The sequence below is a fragment of the Staurois parvus genome, unplaced genomic scaffold (genome assembly GCF_062004578.1).
Source record: "Staurois parvus isolate SC_StPar_1 unplaced genomic scaffold, SC_StPar_1.0 ptg001158l, whole genome shotgun sequence".
NCBI lineage: Eukaryota > Metazoa > Chordata > Amphibia > Anura > Ranidae > Staurois > Staurois parvus.
In genome coordinates, this window is record NW_028318954.1 from 1,562,077 (window position 1) to 1,580,540 (window position 18,464).

Genomic DNA, 18,464 nt, shown 5'->3' on the forward strand with positions numbered 1-18,464 from the left:
TAATGAATAATTCACCACCAGTGAATTTTCAGTAAAAGTCACTTTCACGGCTTTATAAATATGCCTCTTAGTGTTTTCCAATGGAGACTTTGAATGTTCCATGGAACTCTTAATGCAACATTACAAAGCATTTCAGCTCAAGTTATATTGAAATACTAGGCTTAGTTCACATTGTGTGGGATGTAGAGGAACATCTAAGGCAGTGTGTGTGTTTACTGGTGACACTCTTTCCCCGGATGGGTGGAAGTGCGCATATTTGGGAATCTAGTTCTGCTATAAAGAGTTTTACATTGTCAGTTGCTTTACCATAAATGTAGATTCCCGTGCACAGTGAAAGTCACATTGGGCCATTTTGTGTTCATTGTGAGGCCCATTTTTTTCAGTGTGCACCCCTCCCTTTGATGAAACACTGCATTTAACTTTAAAAAAAAGCAACCTGTAGAGGGGAAAAAGTTACAAAGTATACGTACCATGTCCCCAGGCTTCTGTAGTGCAGGAGGTGATGTCTTCATCCTGAAAAAGAGATTTCAGGGAATGATGACTCCTCCATATCTCACATGAAGATGCTGGAGCACAATTCAAGATAATCTTTTCAGTGAGATTTGGGCTACTCAACATTCCCCAGGATCATGCCAGATGGATGATGATTTCATCCTCACATAGGTGGAACTTGGGGAAAACATATTATCTAACTTTTTCCCCATAGGTGTTGTTTTAAAGGTCAACTCCACCTTTAACAAAAGACCATGTTTGGTGACATTACTTTGCCACCAAATGTGTACCACCCTCTGGCCACAATATTAGATTAAGGTGGGCAGTAAAGCTGTGGCAACCTACGTTGCACTGTCTTCCATTGACTTGTAGTTTATTCATTCACAAATGTATGTGAATGAATGACGCTGCTGTGTGGGCGCACAGTCATGCCACATTTCATATATGACAGAGGCATCGTGGGAGAAGAACCCCTGCATGCTATGGGGGTGAGGAAATCCGCTTAGCAGCTTGTTACATGTTACACCCTAAATGTGGGTGTAACATATAACATAGTCTTAAAGGTGGACTTGACGAAAGTGGGAAAAAAAGAGCTAAACCTTTTAGCAGTGGTGTGACTCTTCAATTTACATTTTTGTTAAAGATAGAGCTGACCTTTAAAACAACATCCATGGGGAAAAAAAGTTAGATAATATGTTTCCTTCATGTTTCGCCTGCAGTGCCTAGGTGAGGATAAAGTCATCATCCTTCTGGCATGGTCCTAGGGAATGTTGAGTAGCCCAAATTGGAAGGCTTTCAAGGGGTGAAACAGACAGAGAGGATGTAGCTTATTGCCTCCCAACTATCTGGCCAATGCCCTCTGCAAAGCGATCTAGTGTGAATCATTTTTCAGGGGGACTGCAATGACAGCCGCGTATGGAAATGAGCCTTAAATGTAGCAACATTTCATTGAAAATCATATGAACATCCCTGTATTTTTTAAACAGCTGTTTTCTTTTGCTTTGTGTGAATCATTTGTTTTTAAACATTTATTGCTTACATCCACTAGTGTATATAAATGTAGCTATTATATTTTGACAGCTTGGCATAGATGTAGCTTTGTTCTATTTAGGTAAGCAGTGAAAGTTGTTGTTTTACATGTTTAGGGTATTCATTGATGGCTTTGATTATCCACTATCCTGTACATACCAATGCCAGTGCGATTTACATATTAACTATTCCTACACACTGCAGATGGTAGGAGGGAAGAACTGGGCAATAATAGTGAAAGACCCCCAAGCTGCAGGCTGTGATTTTAGGATAAAACCTATACACAGCATTCAAGGGACAGGTGAATATTCCAACGGGACTGTCCCAGGAAAAGCGTGACTGTTCGCATTTGCTATCCTCAAGATTCTGCTGCAGGTGTAATATATTGACTTCAAATTTGAGGCACCCAAGCATAGAAGAAGTTTGTTGCTTGATCCAGCCAATTCAGGCTAGATTGGCTAATAATTGTTATGTATTTGGTTTCTAGATTACAAGATTATTTATTCTCAGAAGTATATTGTATTAGTTTAGTTGGATTTTAATATTTTTCCACTTAAAGTAAAGGCTGGCTCTGGGCTTGCCTGCAAGGTCTTCTCTATTGCATAAACCTGCAGGTTTGGGTTTTGTGAGTGTGCATGTATCAATTATTTGTGAAGACATAAAGGCTTGGATTAATGCATCTAATTCCATCTGCCATCTACTGGCTGTGGCTGGCTTCCTTTTTTTCTTGTGGTGAACCTACCATGGAGTAAATGGGAACATTTCACAAAATTGATTATAAAGCAGCTATTTTACCAACCCTTTGTCCTTTTTAACCTAGTTGGGATCTCAGACAGTTTTAACCAGCCAGCAGGTGATTAGATTGAAGGTACAGTGGCACAAATTGTTGTACACACTGTATGATTCTGAGTTATCTACAGTATGCAACAATATCACTGAATGTCTCACATGGAAGAAAAATATATTTTAAATATATTTTAAAAATATTCTCCCCAAATATATTGATATATATTTGAAATACTACAATATTGGCCATAATCAATATATTTATTGATCTATCTATCTATTTAGTCGTATCCGACCCTTGGCGATTGCATGGACTGTCACTTGTAAGCGACTTTTTCCATTAATTCTCCTAGCAATTATTTTACAGTTTAGGTTATATATATATATTGAGATATATTGAATATGGCCAAAATGGTAGCATTTCAAATATATGTCATTATATTTGGGAAGACTATTTTTAAAATATATTTCAAATATATTTTTCTTGCATATGGGGTAGGCACAGAACCAGCACTGGCTGCCAGGATATTGATCCACTGGGATGAAAAATCATCAGGCAACTAGTTTTAGATGATTCTCAATCTGAGATAATGTATGTGTACTCCTCTATGAATAATTCACCAGACATGAACTATTCACTTAATATACACAACCCAAAAAATACTAATTGTAGGGCCTCTCACTCCTTATAGGACAACCATACATCTATGTTTATGGTTAGCTTTAGCTCTCTCTATTGACTAAAGTGTATATAAATCCTAAGAACACTTTTTTTCTAATTTGGTCTTTTTCGTCTGTTAAATATACCCAGCTTTTTGTTATATCTTATCTATAAGTAGTGCATACAAATACCTGTTGAACCTGCCAAAAATAATAGTGGAAATTTTCTGTGCTTATTGTCTATGCTACACTGTTATTTGCTACATTGTTCCTAGTTATCTCTGAGGAGTACAAAAGCCCTCTCCCTATGTAAGGGAGCAGAGTGAGGTTTCCTATAGTCCTAACACACTTCCTATCAATGGGTGAAAACACTGCCTCTCCAGGGGCACAGTCACAGTCTTAGGGAGAGAGAGACCCTCTCCCCTGTTTGCTGGTAAAAGCTGCAAAAGTTTTCCAACATCAGTATGCATAGCATCTGGTGCAAGTAGGAATATGCTTTCGGTATCTTTGATCCCTCCTGTTAACTGTGATGGAAGTATGGTAACGTGCTAGTGGCACCACAACTAATTGGAGTACATTTGCTAATCGGTAAAAGACAGTTGTGGAATAGAGATAAATAGAGAATAGAGATATTTAGAAAATGTTAAATAATGCATGCACTCTGATCACAGTCTTTGCCAAGCTATCCCAGAGGGCTATCTCTTTCCCCTCCTGTTTGTGTGTGTGTATGGGAGGTGCAGGGTCTGCCTGAGCCATCAATATGGTCAGCAGTTTGGGCAGATAGCAGAGACCGTTAGAGTAACTTTATTTCCCTAATCTCCTGAAGTAGTTATACAATATATGTGAAATGCATCGGGAAAAAAAAAGGAGACGTGGGTGCCAAGAAAAACTAAACCTCTGGACTAATCAATGTAGATACTGTATACAGCAAGGGGTACATCACCTGTGTAGATATCTCCCTAGTGGGAGAATTGTAACTGTCATTTTTATTGCAAAAACTATACAGGGACATAAGGAATGTATAAAAATATAAGTCTCTTAATGATGATTAAGTAAATAATGAAATCTCTTATTTTCAAGAGTCAAGTGTCTTTATACAGCACCTTAAAAGCATCTGTAGGCTACTTTTAGCAGCTGTGGTGTACATAGGGGGCTTGGTGTCTAAAATTCACTCATTGCTCAATATACAGTATATGGAATTTTCCATGGATACAGTACAATGAAGTAGCGTTTTCACTCACTGAAAGAATATGTGTTATTGGCAGGATCCCTAGGTGAAAACAACAGAAAAAAAATGAAGCCACCAAGCCTAGGGACGGGTACGCTGCAATATATTACATTTTGATTCTTGGGTTTAGATACACTTTAATTTTAGGGGATCTTACCATTTATAATCACACAAATAGCCCTTAAACATAGATGCATACAAAATAACTTTTAATCCCTTCAAGCTGTACAGTTTACAGGAAACAAAGACAATACAGAATACTTCCTATAACAATTATGCATGTTTTATTCCTGTTGACAATGGTAGGAAGTACCATACACAGTTATACACAATCTTCAAATTCATAGAACTGTTATGAAATAACTGAAATATATGAAAACGATCTCAAGCCTTGTACACTGATAAGCAGAAATGATAATTTGTGCAGTGTCTGTTCTGTTGGTATTGTTGGCTCTCCAGGTATTCTGTCTGTCATAATCAGCATAGCTATCAAGTAAATACTGCTGGTTTCCTCTCCTGTTTTTGCCCTTCCTGTTTTCTACAGAAATCTCCCTGTCCTTCTCCATCCTGCGACGCTCCACCCTGGGCCCTAATGTCTCTCTGCAGGAGGCAGCTAGGAAGACTCTGTGGGCTCTAGAAAATGATAACAAGGAAACCCTGTTACTATTTAAGGTAAGCCTCCAGTTCACAGATGTATTGCTAGCAATCTGTCGGCAATCACTCTTTATATACTGTGTGTACTGTATGTATGTGTGTGTGTGTATATATAAATATATATATATATATATATATACAGTACTGTGCAAAAGTTACAAAAATTACAAAATGCAAAGTGAGCAAATAGAAGAAATATATGTCAAATCAATATTTGGTGTGACTACCCTTTGGCTTCAAGCCAGCATCAATTCTTAAATTTGGACACTTGTACAAAGTCAGATTTAGAGGTGTATGGTTAATCATTATACCAAGAAGGGGTTAATGATTGTCAATTTCACATGTAGGTTTAAACACAGTTGATAATTGAAACAGAAACAGCTGTGTAGGAGGCTTACAACTGGGTGAGGAACAGACAAACTCTGCTAGAAAGGTGAATGTGAGGAGCATGTAACACGCCTGTTCCATGGCAGTTACTGGTCTCATTCCAGCATCCATTTTTTTGTTGAGCTGCACTATCCCTGTCTGAATATCCACTTGCAGGGTGATTGATGTAAACACAGCCTCAGAGTTTAGTCCAAACCTGTTTTAAGCCTGCCAAGCCCTTAGTGTCATGTTTGTAATAGTGTCTGCAACACGTTCTTCAAGCTCCCTATTTACCTGCCTTGTTTCCATTCCTTGACCTTTACCTACCCCCAATCCCTGCCCTGCCAGCTAGTTTGGATTTCCTGGTTATCGACCTCAGATTGAGCTTTGGACTACTCTCTGAACTCAGCCTGCTTTTTATCCATGGATTTGACCCTGAATACTCTCTGAAGGTAGTTTGCTCTGAACCTGTACTGTCATAGGACCACTCTGCCTGTATATCAACTGTAAGAACCTGTTGACTGTGCTTAGCTTGCGCCTACACTGGCGTGGTAGCCAGGCAATAGGTGAAGAACACAGAAGTCAGCTATAGTGCCTGACTACCAAGGCTAGGGATAGGCGTGACAGTGAGGCTGTGGAAGACAGTTTCATGTCACAGGTCATGCACCATGGCAAGACTGAGCACAGCAACAAGACACAAGGTAGTTATACTGAATCAGTAAGGTCTCTCCCAGGCAAAGATTTCAAAGCAGATTGGGGGTTTGAAGATGTGTGATGTTGAGGAGGACGATAGATGCAGTGAAAACTTAATGCAGCAGATGGAAGACACATCAAGCTTACTTCCCTTCGATATTGGAAGATGTCCAGCAGTGCCATCAGCACAGAACGGATGGAAACCAGTGGGACCCAGGTACACCCATCTATTGTTTAGAGAAGTCTGGCCGGGATTGATCTTCATGGAAGTATTTCAGCCAAAAAGCCATACCTTCGACATGGAAACAAAGCGAAGCAACTCAACTATGCGCAAAATCATAGGGGGTCCAGAAAAATGGCAGCAACTGATGAGTCAAAATATTAAATATTTGACTGTAGCAGGAGTTAGTTTGTTCACCGAAATGCTGGAGAGCAATGCAGCAATGAGTGTCTATAGGCAACAGTGAAGCATGGTGGAGATTCCTTGCAAGTTTGGGGCTGCATTTCTGCAAATAGAGTTGGAGATTTTGCCAGGATCAATGGTGTCCTCAATGCTGAGAAATACAAGCAGATACTGTACTTATCCACCATTCCATACCATCAGTATAAAGAAGAACATGGACATGATGGATTTACTCCCATAGATCCCTGATCTCAAAAGTCTGTCTGGGATTACATGAGGAGACAGAGGCAGCCTACATCTACAGAAGATCTGAAAAATTGTGTGCAAGTGTACCTAGAAGAATTGATGATGTTTTAAAGGCAAAGGATGGTCACACCAAATATTGATTTGATTTGGATTTCTCATTTGTTAATTTACTTTCCATTTTGTTAATTGATAACAAAACTATTAACACTGCTATTTCCGAAAGCATTTTTAATTTACAGCATTTTTTCGAACCTGCTTAAAACCTTTGCACAGTAGTGTGTGTGTTTGTGTATTTATATACTGTATATGTTGTGTGAGTGTGTGTATGAGTGTGTGTATAGGTATATGATATATAAATTAGGTACTGTTACTATTGCTGCATGGCATCATATATATGGTTCTTAAACAGAGAGGCTGTTAAGGCAGGTACTGAACAACTTCGATTGGGCAATATCAAAATATGGAGGTACTGCTTTTAGGAACTCCTGTGTGATGTTAGACTCTATTTTTACACAAAAAATGCCTCCCTTGCAATTTTGTACTTTAACTGAATAATTATAAAAATCTGTGCTTGGAAAAATTCCACTCCAAATATATCTAAACACTCCAGCAGGTAAAAATACCCTATTACACAGCAGGTGGAAATACCCTATTACACAGCAGGTGGAAATACCCTATTACACAGCAGGGGGAAATACCCTATTACACCAAATAGGTCCGTATATTCTGACTCCAACTGTTGTATTGACTTGCTGAGACCTCTATGCCTGGCCTGTATATGCAGATACAATCACCGTGGGCAGTCTTTGTCAGATAGCTGAACTCAACCATGGTCCATTAAGAAGATCTTTTATTGAATGCAGCAGGTTAACAGCAGAGAACAGGATGTAGAAGATTATTAAAAAGATGATATCCTTATGAGAGCAGTTTACCATGTGGGTGTGAGACATGTGGGCCATCTTTATCCATTAAAAAGAATGTGAGGAGGAAGGGTAAATACGTTATAAAAATGGGAGGGAACATGGAAAAAGATGGCGCAATAACCAAAATGATGGTAGTCTATATATGCCACTGAGGTCAATAATCATTTGCATAAGGAAAATTAACTATATAAATTCTCAATTCACAGTAATATGAACATTAACCACGACTATGCATTGTATTATATTTTCCTACAAGTGCAACAGCCACTCAACATTTAAAGAATGTGTTCCCAGCGCTTACAGACCCACTCCCCTAACAGCTACAAATTGTGTCCATAAACAAAAATATTCAAGTGTCTTGCAGACAGTGCTTCATAAAGAATGTTATTTTAAGAAATGTTCACCAGATAGTTAGACCCTAAATACCAATGGGTCATATTAATAGCCACTCAGTGTCACACTCCTCCCTCAGCGACCAAAGTTTCCAGATTCTTCACTTCTCACTTCCACTCAATAATGCTTAAGACAAATGAAAAAAAAAACCACTCATAGTGTAGTATTATATAAATAAAACAGTAGGAACACTCTTGATTGTACTAAAATAAATGTACAATTGCAATCTCAAAACCACCAATTCTATCCTCAATCATCCTATCCACCACTGTGTATACACCCCATGCAATGGATTCTTGCTAGATAAAATGACCTATTTGGTCAGATACAGCATGCCCATATATTCTTACTTGGTCTTCAGATACACATCCTTTAGGCTTCCCATGTACCAATAAAAGGGGCAGAGTATAAAGTTTTCTCATAGTTTAAATCCCCTGCATTATTGTTAAAAATATGCTTACAGTGGGGCAAAAAAGTATTTAGTCAGCCACCAATTGTGCAAGTTCTCCCACTTAAAAAGATGAGAGAGGCCTGTAATTGGCATCATAGGTAGACCTCAACTATGAGAGACAAAATGAGAAAAAAAATCCAGACAATCACATTGGCTGATTTGGAAAGAATTTATTTGCAAATTATGGTGGAAAATAAGTATTTGGTCAATATCAAAAGTTCATCTCAGTACTTTGTTATATATCCTTTGTTGGCAATGACAGAGTCAAACGTTTCCTGTAAGTCTTCACAAGGTTGGCACACACTGTTGCTGGTATGTTGGCCCACTCCTCCATGCGGATCTCCTCTAGAGCAGTGATGTTTTGGGGCTGTCGCTGGGCAACACGGACATTCAACTCCCTCCAAAGGTTCCCCTGGAGGTGATTTCACGTCACTTCCTGTCCCATAGTCAACAGGAAATGAGCAGAAATCCCTCCAAAGTGAGAGAATTCCTGGTAGTCACCTTGTTGTCCTGGTAGTTATAAGATTTCCACTCTATTCCTATTCTGGTGACAACTCAAAATTTGGGATGGGATTTACTTTCACTTTTCTGACAACGGCAAACAGGCCAAATAGGAAAGGTGCATCTCCCTAAAGGGGGCACAGACAGCAATAAACACCTAATATATCTTCTAATCCTTCTCCATTCTATCCAAAATTTAAAAACAATTGTACCTTTAGTTATACTTTATACCTCTCATCTTCCTGAGATGGGAAAGAGGGGCATCTTTGTGTGTAGGCAAAGAATACACCTCTGCCATGACCCAAATTAGACCATAAATAATGAATATGCAGAAAATGATTGGGTAAACCCACGTGTCCTTATAAGCACTAATTCTCTTTCATACTGGCTGTGCCTAACAACAAATGTAAGAATATAGATGGTGGATGAAAGGTTTAGAATTTTAAAATAATTTTGGTAGTCAAATAATAAATTGTTTAATGAGGTCTATACCTCTAGACCAGTGGTCTCCAATTTGCAGTATGGGTGCTGAATGTGGCCCTTTGCTTGCCTATATCTGGTCATTGAGGCATTATTCTTGCCATGGACACCAACAACGAGGCATAATTCCTCCCACTGACACCAACGATGGGCAATATTTCTCCTGATAATACCAAAGCGTTGTTTACTCTCACTGGGCACAGTCCAGCCCCTCTAAAATCTGAAGGACAGTAAACTGGCCCTTTATTTAGAAAGTTTGCAGATCCCTGCTCTAGACTAAAAAAGATGGACAGATCAGGAAGAATAAGGGGCAGAGGGGTTTTGTTTAAAATGATGGACAAGAAAATGTCAGAATTCTGTGCTGTGAACTATCTATACACTAATTGCCACTGTATAGAGCAGGGGTACTGAATTAAACTCATGGAGATCTGACCAGTAAGAGAAGTTCTGAACCGCATTTTTTTTCAGCCCTCTCCTACTGTATATCACAAACCCTAAACTTGTCCTCAGCCCCCCCTATACGTCACAGTCCCCAACTTCACGTCAGGTTCACCTTCACAGTAGTGTTATCAGGCCCCCTGCTCATCACCCCCACCCAGCCCTTTACCCCCGCCCCACACTACTGTTCTCTGCTCCCTTCACATCTCTCCCCCACACTACTGTCCTCTTCCCCTTCACATCTCTCCCCCACACTACTGTCCTCTGCCTCCTTCACATCTGTCCCCCACACTACTGTCCTCTGCCCCTTCACATCTCTCCCCCACACTACTGTCCTCTGCCCCCTTCACATCTCTCCACCACACTACTGTCCTCTGCCCCTTCACATCTCTCCCCCACACTACTGTCCTCTGCCCCCTTCACATCTCTCCACCACACTACTGTCCTCTGCCCCCTTCACATCTGTCCCCCACACTACTGTCCTCTGCCCCTTCACATCTCTCCCCCACACTACTGTCCTCTTCCCCTTCACATCTCACCCCCACACTACTGTCCTCTGCCCCCTTCACATCTCTCCCCCACACTACTGTCCTCTTCCCCTTCACATCTCTCCACCACACTGCTGTCCTCTGCCCCTTCACATCTCTCCACCACACTACTATCCTCTGCCCCCTTCACATCTCTCCACCACACTACTGTCCTTTGCCCCTTCACATCTCCCCACCACAATACTGTCCTCTGCCCCTTCACATCTCTCCCCCACACTACTATCCTCTGCCCCCTTCACATCTCTCCACCACACTACTGTCCTCTGCCCCTTCACATCTCTCCAGCACACTACTATCCTCTGCCCCCTTCACATCTCTCCCCCACACTACTGTCCTCTTCCCCTTCACATCTCTCCACCACACTACTGTCCTCCTCCCCTTCACATCTCTCCACCGCACTACTGTCCTCTGCCCCCTTCACATCTGTCCACCACACTACTGTCCTCTGCCTCCTTCACATCTGTCCCCCACACTACTGTCCTCTGCCCCCTTCACATCTGTCCCCCACACTACTGTCCTCTGCCCCTTCACATCTCTCCCCCACACTACTGTCCTCTGCCCCTTCACATCTCTCCACCACACTACTATCCTCTGCCCCCTTCACATCTCTCCACCACACTACTGTCCTCTGCCCCTTCACATCTCTCCAGCACACTACTATCCTCTGCCCCCTTCACATCTCTCCCCCACATTACTGTCCTATTCCCCTTCACATCTCTCCACCACACTACTGTCCTCCTCCCCTTCACATCTCTCCACCACACTACTGTCCTCTGCCCCCTTCACATCTGTCCACCACACTACTGTCCTCTGCCCCCTTCACATCTGTCCACCACACTACTGTCCTCTTCCCCTTCATATCTGTCCACCACACTACTGTCCTCTGCCCCCTTCACATCTCTTCCCCACACTGCTGTCCTCTGCCCCCTTCACATCTCCCTCCCACACTACTGTCCTCTTCCCCCTTCACACCTCTCCCCCACACTGCTGTCCTCTGCCCCCTTCACATCACTCCCCCACATTACTGTCCTCTTCCCCTTCACATAACCCCCAGCAGAACTGTGCCCCCTTCACATCCCCCCACAACACTGCCCCCCCTTTACATCTCCCTCCCCACAGCATTGCCCCCCCCCACATCTCTCCCAACAGCACTGCCCCATTCCCTCACATCACAAATTCTTCCCCCCCCCAACAGTAGTGCCCTTTTTACATCAACCCCCCCTCTCCACACTCACACAGCACTGCCCCCTTCGCACCCCACCCCAGTAGTATACTTTGCCCTCCTCACCTCAACCTCACCCCCCTCTTCACATCCCTACCCCACAGTACTGTCCTCTGCCCCTTCACATCCCCCCAACACAACTCTGCCCCCTCTTTACATCTCCCCCTCCACAGCAATGCCACCCTCTTTGCATCACATATTCGCCCCTTTACATCACCCCTTCACAGCACTGCCCACTTTATATCACCCCCCACCACCACCATATTCACACAGCACTGCCCCTCTTCATATTTTGCCCCCCTTTACATCACACACACAGCCAGAGTAGTGTCCCCGGTCCCCTTTCACTCTCCTACCTTAGAGCGGAGTGCGGGAGGCAGAGCATTTCTGAATCGGGTGTGGGATGCACAGCACATCATTGAACAGGGTCGCTTCTTTACCCCCATCTTCCGCCACTGTTATAAAAGCAGAGCAGACAGCAGGAGACAGAACATTTCTGGAGCGAGTGGAATAACAGCACAGTATTGAACAGAGCACGGGAGCGGGAGCTGTCATAACATTTCTGGATCGGATGCGCAGAAAAAGATCAGAAAAGAGCACAGGAGCTGCGGGGGTTAACTTTTTGTATTAACCAGCAGGTGATTGGCTGCTAGCACTGCCCTGCTTCCAATCAGCCGCTGGTTATTTTAAAAAGTTAACCCCGGCAGCTCTCGCTCTCTATTCAATGCTGTATTGTGCTTCCCATATCCGTTCCAGAAATTTTATGACAGCTCCCGCTCCCGTGCTCTGTTCAATTACTGTGCTGTTATTCCACACTCGCTCCAGAAATGTTCTGTCTCCTGCTGTCTGCTCTGCTGTTCTGACAGCGGTGGAGGATGGGGGGAAAGAAGCAGCTCCTAAATGGTGTGATCGTGTCCGGATGAAACAGTGGCTTGGTCCCCCATTTAGTGATGCCTGGTATAGAGTATCACATCCAACACCCCAAAATCATATGATACAATATAGTGCAAAAAATTATAAAACCTTTTTCAACTACAAAAAGAAGGTTAGTTTTCTGCCCATATACTACCAAAGAAACCCCAAACGTGTGCACGTTTGTTTTTTATTGGTAGTATATGGCACAAGTTTTTTTTTTATTATTATATTTAAAAAAGGTTTTATAATTTTTTTTTTGTTTACCAACTTTTTTATTGGAAAGGCAGACTACAAAAACTGTACATCATAAAATGAGGTATAATGAACAGTAAGAAAGAAGCACATAAGTAATTTTCACTTACATAGAGACAATCACAAAATAAAAATCAAGTACATGAGAGAAGCAAACAACAATGTTGGCAGATCAACAGCATTAATCCTAAAAAGACAAGGACAGATCAGGTTATGATAGGAATTCAATCTAACATCAAGTGTGGATGTGTCTTTCAACCATCCCATTTACTGTTGAATAAATGCATCCTATCCAATAATGTGTACTGGATACGTTCCATGAGCATGACCATATCAATTCTCCGTAAAACAAAGGCCAATGGGACTACAGGCAATTTCCAATGCAGGGCTATGGCCCATAGGGTGGAAACGCAAATAGTATGAATCAACCTCATTAAGTTAGCAAGAATCCCCGAAATGGGTGAATCCAGTAAACAGATTTGTAGTGACAGGGCAACCGAAGAACCCACCAAAGCAGAGGCAACCTCCAATATCCTTCGCCAAATCAATGAGAGAGCAGGGCAAGCCCAAAACATGTGCATAAGAGTTCCAGCAAGGCCGCAACCCCTAAAACAGGTGTGATGTTCCCAGAAACATGACATGTACTCTGAAAGGGGTATAAAAGGTTTTATAATTTTTGCACTATTTGAGCTATATTGTATTAGAAAATGAGGGACAGACCCTCAAAATGAGGGGCCGTTGGAAGCTATGCTTTTACTGCCTTACACAACCAACCCAATCTACCAATCGGCCGAGGAACAGCTTTCCTGCCTCCTGCAAGCTAGTGATTGAAACCTGAGCAGTCATGTGCCATTCCCAAACATTGTCATCTTGGGCTGGTACCAGGGGCGGACTGACCATTCCGGCACTCGGGCACTGCCCGAGGGCCCGGGGTCAATAGGGGCCTCATGAGATGCCCCTGGTACCTTTCAGAGGCTTTTTTGGGTGTGGTTTGAATGTGGGCGAGGACACGGGCCCCATGAGTTGCCAGTCCGCCCCTGGCTGGTACTGAGCAATATACAAATACCAAAAATTGGTAATTGTGTAGGGTTTATGGCAGGGGTAGACTGTCAACTCATGGGGCCCCCGTGCAATAGGGGATCATAGGGCCTCTGTGTCCTTGCCCACACTCAAACCACACCCAAAAACGCCTATGAAAGCTACCAGGGGCATCTCATGGGGCCCCCTTCTGATCCTCGGGCAGTGCCTGATTTTGCAAATAGTCAGTCCGCCCCTGGTTTATGGTGCTCTGCAGATCTGGATTGCAGAAGGGAGGGTAGGGGTGGGGGTTGTCATGCAGGGGTTGCAGGTGTCTTGTGTTGACGAAAATGCTTAAGGTACCCATAAGAATGACATAACTGGGTGGTTTCGATGACTGTGGGTACCCTTTAATGACAGCAAACATCCCTAAGATTGATAATCAGGAGACAAGTCTACCATCAGGGTGGATATTACCATGAAATAGGGAGTGTGTGACATAACCAATGTACAAGTTGTCTGACTGCCATCTAGTGTCCACAATAGAGCATCGCTTTTAGCATGATTTTCTAACAGGGCCCTATTTAAATGTCATTTATTTCAGGAGCTGTCCGCCCGGCTAGTATCCATCCAGGCTCAAAATGATGTTTTCATTATCACCTTCAAGACTATAGAGGAAATCTGGAAGTTTACTACTTATCTCTCACTAGGTTAGTGTTGACGCATGCCTTTCTTTCCAGGTGGTATTTTTTCACTGCTCTGTTCATTATTATTTAAAAATATCACTTAACTGGATCATTGTCAAATAAAAAGGCAATGAATCTACAGCCAATGTAAATACAGGCTACATACATGAACTGGACACAAAAAGTGCACTTGGGTGAGAAATAAGGTTGCTGGTATACATTTACTATGCATTTACAGATTGGGGATTAAATGGGGTAAATTATTATTATTATTATACAGGATGTATATAGCGCCAACAGTTTGCTCAGAGCTTTACAATATAACGGGAGACAATACAGCAACAATACAGTTCAATACAAGAGGACAAGAGGGCTAGGAGGGCCCTGCTCCTTAGAGCTTACAATCTAGGAGGGAGGGGCTAGTGGTACAAAAGGTAGTAACTGTGGGGGATGGACTGGTTGGAAGAGTAGAAGATTCCATTATTAGCTGAGGGCAGGATAGGCTTCCCTGAAGAGATAGGTTTTCAGAGATCACCTAAAAGTGAGCAGAGTAGGCGATAGTCTGATAAATTGGGGTAGAGAGTTCCAGAGGATGGGGGAAGCTCTGGAAAAGTCGTGGAGATGAGCATGGCAGGAGGAGACATGGGAGCTAGAGAGTAAGAGGTCTTGCGAGGAGTGGAGAGTACGCTTTGGGTGGTATTTGGAGACAAGATTGGTGATGTAATTTGGGGCAGAGTTATAAATGGCTTTATATGTTATTGTTAATGTTTTGAATTTTATAGGTTGGGCAACGGGAAGCCAGTGGAGGGATTGGCAGAGAGAGATGGCAGATACAGAACGGTTAGTAAGGTGGATGAGTCTGGCAGCAGCATTCATGATGGACTGAAGAGGGAATAGCCTGCAATTAGGTAGGCTAATGAGGAGGGAGTTACAATAGTGTAGGCGAGATATAACCAGGGAGTGAATAAGTTGCTTAGTGGTTTCCAAGGTTAGGAACGGCCGTTCCTAACCTATATACACTAACTACAGAGTATCTGCTCTCTGAATGGTAGAAAGTAAATGTGAACGCAATATGTACATATGTGGGGAAAAACAAAATATGGATGTTTAAAAATAAAGAATTTTAGCTCCATGCACACTGGCTTAAAAATGGCTTTCACAGGAGTTTTGTGTTTTTCCTCTAGAAGCAGCTCAGTGTTATCCTATGGGTCCATGCACATTGGGACGATAAGAGGCATAGTTTAAGATCAATGGTTAGGCAGGAGGTAGGAAAAAAAACCCCTTCTGATTGGCGCTTTCTGGCAGAAGAAAGTGCTAAGCTCTCCAAAACTCACCTAAACTGTGTGCAAAAATGCTCTATATCAGTATTTTTTCTGCCAAGGGAACTGGTGTTTTTTTAAGTCCAGCATGCATGGAGTCTAAGGCTTCATTTAGATGTGTGGTTGGAGGAAGATAGGGGGAGGGCGACAAAAATGTGTGGTTGAGCTGTGCTTCTGTCACCCACCAACTGCCCCCTCCCCCTTAAGCTGTAATAGGCATGCAATCAGGGACGTTTACATGTCACAAGCCCGCCAAACTTTACATTGGGAAAAGCCACCAATAATCTGCAACCAAGTGCAATGCACGCAATTGCGGCATATTTGTTTGCAAAAATGCGGGTTAAAGCAGGTGGTGAGAAGGAGTCACATTGCTTCCTCATCATCTGTCAGTAGCCTCTGAAGGGCGATCTGAATGCAGATCAGGCTTCAGGTGAAAGGGAGATTTAGATGCACATCTAAATCTACCCTATGGATGTCATTACTTCCAGGTTCAGCTTAAAGTTTTACTAAATTGTGGTTAAAAAAAAATATGTATAATATGTATATATTTAAGTATGTATTCTTAAAGTGGGTGTAAAGGCCCAAGGTTTTTTACCTTCATGCATTCTTTGCATGAAAGTAAAAAACGTTCTGTGAGCAGCAGTGCCCCCAGCCCCTTCAATACTTACCTAAGCCTCATCGTGATCCAGCAATGTGAAAAACAGCTTCGGCTGTCCTGGGTATCTGCCTCCTTATTGGGTGAGACAGCAAGCGGGAGCCATTGAGGAGAGAGAGGGGGCGGGGCCAAGCCATGGCTCCGTGTATGAATGGACACACGTAGCAGTGGGTGCCCCCATAGCAAGCTGCTTGCTGTGGGGGCACCCAACAGGAGGGAGGGGCCAGGAGAGCCTGTGGGGGACCTGAGAAGAGGATCTGGGCTGTTCCGTGCAAAACCACTGCACACAGCAGGTAAGTATAGCATGTTTGTTATTTTTAAAAAGAAAAATGTAACCTTTAGAATCGCTTTAACTCAAAAAAGTACCTCTCATCCTGCTCTCATCCTCCTCCAAATCTCCAAATTCCTTTTCTTTGCTGCTGTGATCTGACTTCCTGTTAGAAGGTGGCTACGTTCATTGTCCATGGTCCCACTGTATGTAGAAACATAGCCACCCTCTCTTGTTTCCCCCCCTGAGATGGAATATAGATTATATACTATGGACTTTGGGATATGAAGTGTGCATAGAGCAGTTCACATGACCACAACTACTGTGCACTGCTCATTCCAAACAGAAGTGAGGGGAGGTTTGGGAGCTCATGGAAGGTGTTACAAAGAGACAGAAAAACACAGTAAGAAATTATTTTAAAAAATAATGGATTAGAGGGCCACTAAAGCGGAGCTCCACCCAAAAAAGGAAACTCTGCTTGTTTGCACCCTCCACTGCCACATTTGGCACTTTTTTTTGGGGGGGAGTGGGTACCTGGTTGACAAATTCGGTCCCCCTCCTCCCCCGCAGTCTTCTGGGACTCTTCACAGATCCCAGAAGACTACGGGACCATTCACAAGGCTAAGCGTGACTTACGCATGCACAGTAGGAAACTGCAAGACTTCACTTTCCCTTACTTGCTATGGCGGCAGAGGCTAGTGAAGAACTGTCTCTGTGCCCCTCATTAGGCAGATGCACTCTCTCTATCCTAGTGACAATTTTCAATGAAAGTGAAAGTGAAACAAATCCCAAATTCTGAGATGCACTAGAACAGGTATAAAGGTTCAATCTTTCAATACGGATTCTGGTGAGTGCCAGGGATTTCCTAACTTTGGAAGGATTTCTTCTCCCTTCCTGCTTTGGCTAGGGAACAAGAAGTGTCAGAAAGTATCCCCAATGGGTCACAGATGGTGAACAAAAACAAACAAATGAAAAACTTACAGGGGTTTTAACCCTCCCTTACTCTTATCCAAATTGAAAAAAAAGTTTTACCTTCAGTTGTACTTTAATAAATTTTGACCATCAAGTTAATTGAATAGGGTCTCTTACCACTTGTATACAATGTGTGCAACTTGTGTTAGAGTGTGCTGTAACATGCCCATTTGTTGTACATGTTGTCTTTTACCACTTTTATGTTATAAATTCAAAATTTTTCTACAATGCGGTAGTATTAAACCCAAAGCTAAAAATGTAATATATTGCAGATTACAAATCATTCAATGTGGTGGCTGCATTCTTTTCCTTTATTAAGCTTTTTCTCCCCTGGTGATCTGGCCAGTAACACACCTCCTGTATTGAAGTGCCCCCACTCTGGACAAATGAGCATAGGAGGCACCTTTGGACAGCATTGTCAGTCTGGGGAGGGGGAGAGGGGAGTGTTAAGATGTACTAGAAGGTTTATATAAAATAAAAAAGTGCTAAACTTCAGCTTGCACTGCAGTTACACAAGCAGGTACAGCAACATGTTTTTTTTCTTTTGGGATAGAGGCTTTACATACATAAAAAATAAAAGCTGATCATTGTAAGTAGCCCTGTCAGCAGTAAATGGGTTGTCTCAACCCTCTAATGGCTACATCTGCAGGGCAACTTGTTCTGAAAAAAACAGAAGATTTACTGGCAGGATCACTAGGTGGAAAAAAAAAGCAAGCCAAACAAAGAAAAATAATGCAGCCATCACATTTAAGAACTGCAAAGCTGCAATACAATAAATGTTTTTGGGTTTAGTACCACTTTAAAGTGTACCATAATGTGCCCATTTATTGTGAATGTGGTCTGAAAGATATTAAATTGTGGGAGATT

At 42.5% G+C, this 18,464-nt stretch overlaps 1 protein-coding gene across 4 annotated transcripts in view; it reads left to right on the forward strand.

Moving 5' to 3' along the window:
• Positions 1–18,464, forward strand: part of SH3TC2 (SH3 domain and tetratricopeptide repeats 2) — a 144,825-nt gene that overhangs the window by 48,074 nt on the left and 78,287 nt on the right. For all 4 annotated transcript variants that reach the window (XM_089659467.1, XM_089659464.1, XM_089659465.1 and 1 more), the window contains 2 exons: positions 4,740–4,867; positions 14,302–14,407. In XM_089659467.1, the coding sequence (XP_089515593.1) occupies positions 4,740–4,867; positions 14,302–14,407 (234 nt within the window). The remainder of the gene's footprint in view (positions 1–4,739; positions 4,868–14,301; positions 14,408–18,464) is intronic.